Source organism: Antrostomus carolinensis, unplaced genomic scaffold (assembly GCF_000700745.2).
Source record: "Antrostomus carolinensis isolate BGI_N321 unplaced genomic scaffold, ASM70074v2 scaffold38144, whole genome shotgun sequence".
In the NCBI taxonomy this organism is placed as follows: domain Eukaryota; kingdom Metazoa; phylum Chordata; class Aves; order Caprimulgiformes; family Caprimulgidae; genus Antrostomus; species Antrostomus carolinensis.
Genome location: NW_010310742.1, coordinates 8630 through 19150, shown reverse-complemented (window position 1 = coordinate 19150; position 10521 = coordinate 8630). Strand labels below are relative to the sequence as shown.

The 10521-nt window shown below is 45.8% G+C and overlaps 1 protein-coding gene across 1 annotated transcript in view; it reads left to right on the top strand.

Moving 5' to 3' along the window:
• Positions 1 to 1171: 1171 nt before the first annotated feature.
• The window catches only part of LOC104523828 (alpha-2-macroglobulin), a gene marked incomplete at its 3' end in the record, with an annotated part of 17025 nt that continues 7675 nt past the window's right edge, over positions 1172 to 10521 (top strand). Inside the window, exons 1-9 of the mRNA XM_010166523.2 lie at positions 1172 to 1416; positions 3086 to 3269; positions 4324 to 4483; positions 5736 to 5788; positions 6302 to 6322; positions 6687 to 6855; positions 8044 to 8128; positions 8968 to 9091; positions 10344 to 10458. Of these exons, the coding sequence (XP_010164825.2) occupies positions 1172 to 1416; positions 3086 to 3269; positions 4324 to 4483; positions 5736 to 5788; positions 6302 to 6322; positions 6687 to 6855; positions 8044 to 8128; positions 8968 to 9091; positions 10344 to 10458 (1156 nt within the window). The remainder of the gene's footprint in view (positions 1417 to 3085; positions 3270 to 4323; positions 4484 to 5735; positions 5789 to 6301; positions 6323 to 6686; positions 6856 to 8043; positions 8129 to 8967; positions 9092 to 10343; positions 10459 to 10521) is intronic.

The following is a 10521-nucleotide window of genomic DNA, read 5'->3' as shown; positions in this document are numbered from 1 at the left end:
TTTGTGCAGTCCCCAAGGAAATTGGACGTGCACCACTACCCATTCCTTTCCCATGAAGGTCACTGCAGAGCAGAATGAGGTCTGTAGTGAAGGTTCATTATCTCATTGCACTTGGATTTCTCAACTCCAGACTTTCTGAACCCGCCAAACTTTTGAAAACGGTAAGAGAGGGGAAGGACAGACAGATCATAATTTCATCGTGGGCCCTTTTTAATCCAAAAATTATGCTTTCATCTTCTAACACAGATCTCCATTCTTTGGAACTTGGGTTAGGACAAGAAATAAGACAGATATTCTACTGCTGCTTACCAGGGTAATAATTACCAGAGCTATTGATCCTCCTGCTGCAGACCAAGGTAACTACAGTAAAGACAATGGTCAAAAAGAAATTTCTCTCTGTGATACAACATCACCCATCACAGTGCATTACATGGATGTTCACGTAATGAAACCAGGAAGGACTCCATCAAACAGCAATAACTTGATCTAGGTGTGCCAATAACGTGACCTGGGACAAAAACCAGTACAGGAAAAGCAAGACCCAGGCCATGTCTGTTCTGTGTGAGGGCAGCTGCTGCTCTGGGGAGCTGGTTAATGTGTTACATGTTGTTAAGGGGTTGAACTTTTGGCAGCTTCCCATCATGTCACTGTCCCTGTTTCTGTCAGGGTGAAGGTCAGATTATCTTAGACAACTTCATTGTCCAGTCACTCTGTGGCCCCTTTTCCTGGCATTAGCTCTGGTGGGACCCAGAATGGAGAGCACAGGAGAGCAGTGTGGGTGGAAAGGGAAGCTGTCCAGAGTTTGCATTCTCTGTTTTCAGATCCTGCCAGTAAGTGGGGGGGTTACACACTCCCACTCTTGTTTCCCAAACCGTAGCTCCATCTCCTGCTCCCAGTTAGAAGGAAATCAAACTGCTCCTGCTCCTCCAGCAGACCAGTATCGTGGAGGAAGCCCTGCCAGAAATGGAGGTCTTTATCCTCTGCTCTTAGCCCTTCTTTTCTTTAGCTACCACCTTTCCTCCCCTGTTGCCTGGCTGCCTTACCCCAAAAGAGAGACATCTCCATCCTGCTGGGCACCCTCCCCTCCCTCTTCCCCCTCAGCCCCTGGCCCTCTGCCCAGACTCAGAGCTGCTGGTTCCAGCTCCTCCTTACAGCCTCTCCCCACTTCCTGATGGGTCCTGGCCCCCAGCCCTTATCTCCTCCAGCCCCTGGGTTGTTTGCAGAGCAGAGTATAAAGGGGTTGACTCGAGGGAGAGCAGAGGGAGAGCAAAAGCAGCACCGGACCAGACTGGGTGTCTGCTTGACTCACCACGACCTGCTCTGCACCATGGGGAAGGACGGGCTGCTCAGCAAACCAAACATCTTCCTCCTTCTCCTCTTCTGCCTTCCTGGAAATACCTCTCCCACCGCAGAACCGTAAGCGATGCAGGGACAGGGGTCTCTGGGCAGGCAGGAGACCTGGGTTGTATTCCTGTGTCTGTTGCTTTGTTCTCTTCTGCTTACTTTGTTTTACCCAGGACTAAAGACACCAGGGCTGGGTAAAGTGTCTTCTATAAACAACAAACTCTAGTGCTTCAGGGGGACTCAAAACAGTCTGTGAAACCGAGATATCAGTAAAAGTTCAGGGGGAGTAAAAAAATAATAATAAAGAAAAAAAAAGAAAAAAGAGGGAAAGGTCTATGAGAAAACCTTTTGTTGCTTCAGAGAATTGTCAGCATTTCAACAAAATTTTCTGCACAAAATTGGTTCTTTGCTTAAAAAGCAACTTTTTTTGTAACTGCTTATACATTCAGCTTCTCTTAAGAGACAGATTTTCTTTAAAAGACAGTGAAAGGTTTCATTTTGGGTTGACTACCCTACTCACCGGTTGGAATGTCCAGGAGATGGGAGTGTTTTTTGACTGATAATGAAGGGGAAAAAAAAAATAAAAAGGAACAAATAACAGATCTGAAATGGCAGACTAGAAATGGCTTTATTTGGTAATTCACATTCTTCAGCTCAGTCAATGGAATGAAAATTCCCTTCTCAGCCAGGGTTCTGTGGCATTTTAGGACTGTGACTGTTCAGATCTGTGAGGGTATATTGTGCTGCATCTCTTCTTCACCCCCTTTTGCCCTCTTTGCATGTGAAGGGAGTGTGAGTTGTATGCATGTGTGTACCAGATCTATGACACGAGGGGTCCTGACATCCCAGATTCTCTCTCCTTTGGCTTTTTGACAATGTCTTTTCCTCTCCAGCAAAGCCAGGCTGTTCTGCAGCACTTTTATCAAATGTAGGGTACGCAGGCAGCAGGGTGCGGATCTGCGGGGCCAGAGCTTTCTCCCTGCAGACCAACTGATGGACATAAAGGTGTGAAGAATCTCTCCTACGCTAAAGGTGTTGCCCTACCTTAATACTGAGGTGTTGAGGACTCTTCTCAGTGATGCTCAGCAGAGGCCTGTCCTCACCCACTCAAAAAGCAGCACTGTTGCCATTAGGCAGTTCAAGTTTAATTTCCAGATGCAGTTTGATTCCCACCACCAGCACGTTGCTCCTCTGCTGGGATGGAGACTGGTTGAGCTGATCAGGGACCCCCTGCTTGGGCTGAGACAGAGGGACTTGTTTCCCTGAAAAGCTGGAATTCGGTGCAGTGTTTTTGCTGAAGATCTGGCACCACGCTGTGGCAGTTCTGGGTGAGGGATGAGTAGTGCTAACCAGGGTCTGCAGCCTGTATGTGGTTAATGGTGTTTATTTACTAGGTACCAGCACTTGTGTGGTTCCTGAATCCTACTAACAGTGTCTAGCAAAGGTGACAATCGACTTTTCCCCACTGGTGTTATTCAGGGTCCCAGGAGGACGTGCTGCTGTTGTGCCAGAACTTGGCAAAACAGATCCCCTCCAGATGTTTGCACTGAGGATTTCTGGTATTTTACTTTTGAGACTGACTTGTCTGCTTTCCCCTGCTGAAATCGTGTTACACTCCTAGAAAATGCACCTCTCTCCCTGCTCAGTGAAGGCTGCAGTCATCAGATTGGTTTATTTCCTCTTCCTGTACATCTCCTGTTACCTGTTCCTGCTCCTCTGACCTGTCCTCCCCTGTTCCTAGGCAGTATATGGTGCTCCTGCCCTTTCTGATAGACACTGATTCTCCTGAGAAAGTCTGCGTGCAGCTGACCCACCTGAATGAGTCTGTGACGTTGAGTGCCACACTCGAGTATCAAGGGGAAAACAGGAGCTTGATTGATGACGTGGTGTCGGAGAAGGACGTGTTCACCTGCATCCCTTTCTCTGTGAGTATCTCATCCTTGTGGGATGATCCCTTATGCCAAGGATAAACTGTAAGGGCACTGAACAGAGGAACACCATGTAGGTATTCACTTCCCTCTTGGCCAAAGGTATGTTCATGTCTATCCTCAACACCCTCTCACTGCTGAGATCTCCTTAGGATGGGAAACACTGAATCCTGGAGAGCCAGCCCTTCTCTAGGACAGGAGGAGAGGCCAGAAGAAAGAAGTGGTTTTAGTATTGAAGCTCCTGATGATGGCTGTTTGGTGAACAGCATCTTCAGCTGGCTCTCCACATTATCCTTCAACAGCCACATATTGTCACTTGAGTGCTTTCAAACGGAGGTAGAGTTTTTGGACCTCAGATACCTTTTTCCTTGTGGATATCGTATGCTGAATTCATGTGAGAACATAGAGCTGTTGTTGCCTGTGTCTGAAAAAGAGAGTGAAGCAGGAAATTAACAGCTTAGCATAACTGATAGCCCCAGGGACTATAACAAGTCATGGGCAAACAGGAAAGTTGGTCATCTGTCTCAGAGTACAGATTATGCCTTTGGCCTAAAGCTGAAGAAATGGCCTTCAGGACACTGAACAGATCGGCCTCCATGTCTGGGTTTGTTAGATATAGGCTGGAGATTTAATTTTGTCACTTGGAGAGTGGTGTATAAAGATCTGGCATGTCTGGTTTGGAAAAGGAAATGTTCTGCAAGGACTAGGGACATTATCTGAAGGAGAAGGGAGATTATTCCATTGCCCCTGTGAATGTCAAAAGGAAAAGGACAGAAAGATTTTGGTCAGGGCAGTAAGAATTTCTTAAAATTGGGTGGCAGAGATGGGAGTTCCTTTGCTGCACAATACTTGAACAATCACTGCACAGCAGTAGGAATGAGTAGGAACATGGGACAAGTAAAGATCAGTCTCTTGTTCCCGATTGTAGTTTCCCTCACCTCTGTGTCGGGTCCATCAGGATTATACTAGGTCTCTCATTTCATGAAGGCCAGTTCAGTTCAGGAAGCCTTTAGAGGTGGGTCAATAACGTAGTTGCTTTCTTACCCTCCAGGTCCCAAAATCAAATAGCCAGTCCCCAGTCACGTTTATCACTGTGAGGGTGAAGGGGGAGACACTGCAGTTCAAAAGCCGCAAGTCAGTGCTGGTCAAGAATTCCGAGAGCTTGGTCTTCGTCCAGACAGACAAACCCATCTACAAGCCCGGACAGACAGGTACCAGGGAAGGGGTGGAGTTTGCCTTTAAAACAAGATCTCATACTAAAACCAGTGGCCAGATGCTGACTGCTTTCACTGGGGGTCAGAGCAGCAACCTCATGGCTGAGGTGCATGTTTTTAATGTTCCATGTAGGAACAACTTGGGGAACCTTAAGATACATGTATGTCCTTGGCACATCTGCACACAGTCCCTCTGTCACTGGAGGCTCTGTTGTTGTGCTCCATGCAGTTAAGGTCTGCATTAAAATCAAAGAAAGATGGGATATTTGTCCTGTAGAGAACTGGACCAAAATTCAGACTAAGTCATGAAATAGCTTTTAAAGTGGCAGCTGATTTTCCTCAATAAAGATGGAGAAAACTATATAAGCCATTTATTTCTTCTGGGCCATTGATCTGGTGGTGTTTAGCCTGGAGAAAAGGAGGCTGAGTGGAGACCTTATGACTGTCTACAACTCCCTGAAAGGAGGCTGTAGCAAGGCAGGTGTGTGTCTCTTCTCCCAAGTAACTAGTGAGGGGACAAGAGGAAATGGCCTCAAGTTGCACCAAGGGAAGTTTAGATTGGATATCAGGAAAAATTTCTTCACTGAAAGGGTTCTCAGGCACTGGAACAGGCTGCCCAGGGCAGTGGTTGAGTCCCCATCCCTGGAGGGATTTAAAAGACAAGTAGATGAGGTGCTCAGAGATCTGGTTTAGTAGTGGACAGGTATGGTTGGACTCAATGATCTTAAAGGTCTTTTCCAACCAAACGATTCTATGATACTATGATTCTATGATCTCCTAAACTTGGTCTGGACAGAAACTAATGTCCTAAAAGAGACACTGAATTCTCTGTCCACCCAGAGCCAACACAAACTTGCAGCCAAGTGCTGAAATAAGTTGCTTGCATTCATCCTTCCTAGGAAGTCAGTCTAGTTATAACAAAATCTGAAGACCCACGTGAACCCCAATGTAAAAATGTATTCTTGCAGAGTAGACAAGGGAAACTTAAATTTAACTTTGGTCCAGTTAATGAGATTCTGGTGCCCATGATCAGTAAGATGTTCATACTGCCATGGATTTGCTCTTAACATCCACTTATTCATATAATTTCTTACTTGAGTAACCTTCTAGCATGACTTAGTTTTCTAGTGAATGGAATTTCTTTAGAAGAGAACAGCTCTGTTCTCTGTCGTACCATTTTTTTTTGCAACTGATGTTTTCTGGATGGTGACTGCACTGTGGAAGCTCACTGTCTGCCTTTCTCCATCAGTCCTGTTCAGAATTGTTTCTCTGGATAAAGACTTCCGTCCCTTGGACGAGGTGGTAAGTATGATACTTCCTTTTCACTAGTTATTTGGCCTTAAGTCATCTATATGGGGAAAGGGAGGAAATAAGTGTCTTTTGGGGAGAGTTCTCAGGACACTGAGATAGTTGTGCAACTCCTGGGTTACCGCAGATCTTGTTAACAGGGCCTCTTCTTCACATTTCTGCAGTCTTGGAAAGGTTTGACAAACTGCAAATGAACAGTGCTGGTGTGAACACCTCAGCAGTGAGCAAATCTGCATTATCACAGTGTGCACCTGCTCTTGCTAGTATTGCAGACCATACAGAGTTAGTAATTTCAGCTGACTTTTCTGCCTGAGACAGAGGATTTCCCCCCTCTCTTCATGTACCTCAAAATGCTCTGTTGCTCCATAGTAGGGACTTTCTTCCTTATCACATAAGGTGATCAGCTTGTTCCCTGCAACGTGGTCATAGCCCTGGGCATTTGACTGTGTTGATTGCACTATCTAAATGCTCATCCTAAACATACTATTTTTTTTCTTCTTTTTCTAGTTTCCACTGGTGTATATCGAGGTATGTACAAACATTCAATTCATGCTCACATCTATCACCCCTCAACCTGGACAGCGTAACTACCAGTTGCCTCGAGATGATTCTTGTCTATTTTATTTATTAAGCAGGTCCATAACATTAATTTGAATATACAGAACTTTAACTCATATGGTGGCAACTATGTACCCTGGGCCCAGGTTACAGCTCCTTCTATTGTCCAGCCCTGGGCTCCCCACCCAGCTCTGCTGGTGTCCCCCACTCCCACCTTGCAGCCTCCTGAAATACTGGGGCTGGGCCTCCCCTCAGTGTTTTTGCTAGTGCTTTTTTGTTCTCATTACAGACTCCCACTGTTCTCACAATCTCCTTGTGGTCTCCTTATCTGTAGGACCCAAAGAAAAACCGTCTGTACCAGTGGACAAAGGCAGAGTTAAAGAGGGGGTTAATCCAGCTGTTCTTCAACCTCACCTCTGAACCTATGCAAGGGACCTACACAGTGGTGGCACAGAAGGCTTCTGGGAAGACCATTCAGCATCCTTTCTCTGTGGAGGAGTACGGTAACTGTCACTGCAGTTTCGAGTTCCTAACAGCTAGTCCTGTGGGACATGAAAGCTTAATTGAACAGAGTGGTAGATCCAGGAGGTCCAGCATGGCTGGAAAAATTTCCCCTGTGTCCTCTCCCTCCCAAGAATCATCCCTTTCTGAGGAGTGAAGACTGAAGGACTTGAGTGACCCATCTCCACTCCTCCCTAAGCCCCATGCCGTGCAGTGCAGCCGAGTGCCCACCTCAGCACGGTTCCCATCAGGAGGAACAAGTGTGCTTGGATCAGTCTGCTCACAAGCCTCACCTCCTTTCAGAAGTGATTTAAGGCCACAGCTTCATCTCCAGTTGGCTACACACCTGTTAAGTGTCATGCTATGAGTCTGGGTCTCCCCTGAGGATCAAAGTCCTGACCTTTTGGTGTGGGCTGGGGCTGTCTGTAAATTCAGATCTTGCCTGTCCTTCCTCACAAGCTAAGCCTGTAGCTCATGTTACACCTCAGTGTTTTAACCTCTCCCTGGTACTCTCTCTAAGCCAGTTCCATCTGCTTGGATAGAAAATCGTATCCCAATACACAACTGCACATGGTGACAACCAGGATAGCCTCCCACCCCAGTGAGCCAGCCCTTCTTACATGGTCTGATGTGATCTGGCTCAGGCAGAAGAGATGAGACCTGGAAGATGAGTCTGGAAGTCTTTTGACTTCTTTCAATTGCACGACTGCCCTGAATCTCTCCTAGTTCTCCCAAGACACTCACCATCCACTTCCCCCACTTGCAGCTGGGTTTGGATGTGATGTCACCTTGTGCTAAGTCATCAGGGAAGCTATGAGGTCTCCTGCTTTGCAAATTGGAAAGACCTACATGCTCTGGTAGTCTGTGGGAGACCTGTATTGACTTGGCTCTCTGTTTTACTGTATCGTACTGCTGTGGGACTGATCACCTCTGTGTTATCTCAGAAGCTGCTGCATTTTACTACGTGGTGTTACAATCTTGTCATCTTACCTGGCACTGTGGTTGGCTGAATGCCTCTGGTTTTCACTGACTTCAGTGGGATATGCAGATGACAGAAGCCTCTAAAACCTGACCATTTAGAGGCAAAAGGCTTTCAGGACAATTGTAAGAATAGCCTTTGAGCAGCCTTCATGTCTCATTCTTATGTTATTCCCCACCACATAGATTGTTTTCCTTTGGTTCTGCTGCAGTGCTGCCAAAATTTGAAGTAACAGTGAAAATGCCCAAGGTGATCACCATTCTTGATGAGAATCTGAAGGTGACAGTTTGTGGTCTGTGAGTATCATTCTTTCAAGTTCTCCTTGGTTTCAGGTTTTTCTTCAGCTGCTGCTGAAAGTACAGTTGGGAGACTAAGATATGATACTTCATTTATTTCTCAATCATTTTGGACTCCCAGGACCAGACTACATCTACCATTAGAGTAAAGGCAACAATTATTGCTTGGGGCACTTTGTGTGTAACATGTAGAAACATACTGTTCTTCTAGGGGTTTTTTGAGAGGGGTTTTTTTGCATATTTTTTGAGTCATAGAAGATTTAAGACCAGCTGATGTGCTAGGAAAGAAGTTTTTATTTTAGCTTACCTGAGAAGGATGTTTTCACTGTGGCTTCTGCTCGTTGTTGCTGAGAGAAAACCCTACGTGATGCAGCTGCCCTCTTTGCTTTGGGCCACCTCATTCAATTCTGCATGGCATGGTCCACACATCCTGCAGGGAAAGCCATGACATGGGCTGAAGAACAAGCCAAAAAACCCAGAGCACATGCATAGACAAACCAGTTCCATCAGAATTGGGTGGTGGGGTAGACACTTGCAATGTGTTCTCCAAGGTGAGGAGTAGTCTGCACTAAATCAGCCTTGGGGTAAATGATTTCTGCAGACTTGTGTGTTATTCCCAGGGATGCAATCAGGACTCTACGATTCAGTGCTCCTGCCCTCGTTGCCAAGCTTGATCCTAAAATGTTACCAAATTTCTTTCTGCTTTTTATTTCCTGCCGTATCCTGGAGGCAGCTCTAGGGAAGGGTCCTGACTCTGCTGGGGATGAGCTAGTAATTTTTCTCCATCCCTCTTACATTCCTAATGGCTCTATTTTTCTTTCAATCCTCCCTGCTGGTAGATACACATTTGGGAAGCCTGTTCCTGGCCTCGTGAGCTTCCGTGTCTGCCGGAAGTTTGAACACACAGGCACCACCTGCTATGGTGAAGAGGCTAAGGCAGTGTGTGATGAGTTCTCTGGACAGGTCAGTCATGATAACTCTCATGAGCAGAGTGATAGGAGAAAGTGTGGTTTATTAAGCATGCCTTGTAAGCACTGGCTTGCTCTGACAAGCACGAGTGTGAAGAGAGGAGAGACTTCTTGTATTTTAAGGAAGCCTGAAGAAGAAGAGAAGATCAGGTGCATGATGAAATGTGAGGTAAAAGTAGGGGGAAGGACTGCACAGCACAAAAGATGTGTGTAAAGGCAAGAAACTGATGGAGAATGAGGAGAAGAAAGAAACAAAAAAAGGTCAGATGGAGCATAGAGTGTAAGAGAAAAGTGAGTCAGAAAAAGCATGAGCGATGCAAGCAGAGTTGGGGTTGGCTTACACTAGAGACAGTGTGTGGGATCAGAAGTTGGTGTTAGAACCAGGAAAGGAGCAGAAATCAGGGGAGAAGTGCTGCAGAAAGGAATATAGATTTAGCAGCAGTGGTTAAGACAGACAGAAAGAAACCCAACAAACCAACAACTTTTTTCACTCTTCAGACTGACAAGTCTACAAGAGTAAAAGTGAATGGTGTCTGGAGCATGGACAGGTGCAACAGTGCCAGCTTCATTGACCAGGAGCTGGGGTAGTAGCAACTGTGGAAATATGGAAGGGCAGGAAAGCAAGCAGAAGACTTGCTGATGGTCCTTGGGGTCTGCTACAGTGTGATCCCCACAAGTGCCTCTGCCACTGCTGTTATTAGCCATGCTGACAGAAAACACGAACACTGTGGTGCTAACCTCTGTTCCAGGCACCTCTTCCCTTTTCTGTGGAGCCTTGCCTGGTACATGAAGATGCTGAAGACAGGTTGCAAGCTTTGGAAATACTTTTCCAGCTGTCATTTTCTTTCTACACATACACAGGCTTTTGTTTATGTATCACTTATACACCTTGTGCATTTTAAGTCAGTAGCTATATTCTCATGTACGTGGTGCCTGGCAAACAATTCCTGTGTGGCATACACTTGAGTAATTCCCTATGCTTCTGTATCAAGAGTTTAGAATTTCAAACTTCACACAAAAATCTTCTAGGTTGCAAACTGTTTGCCCTGATGTTGCTGCAGATACTTCAAAATGCTCCTTGCCAAGTGATTTATGTGCTTTTCCAGTTTTGATCAAAACAACAAAAGGGAATATGAGGTTATGGGTTTCTCTCCCAGTTCAGGGTAACATACAGTGCTGGATTAATTAAATTGGATAAACATTACATAGATGAGACTATAATGGTCTTATTTGTTTTCCTCCAACAGACAGACAACTACGGCTGCATTTCTGAAGTGGTAAAGACCAAGTTATTCCAGCTCAAGAGAAGTGGGTATGAGAATAAGCTCCATGTGGAGGCTAAGATTAAAGAGGAGGAGACAGGTATGAATCATCTGGATTGATAAGCCATGTAATAAGCCCAGGAGAGACCAGCAGAGAGGCCTG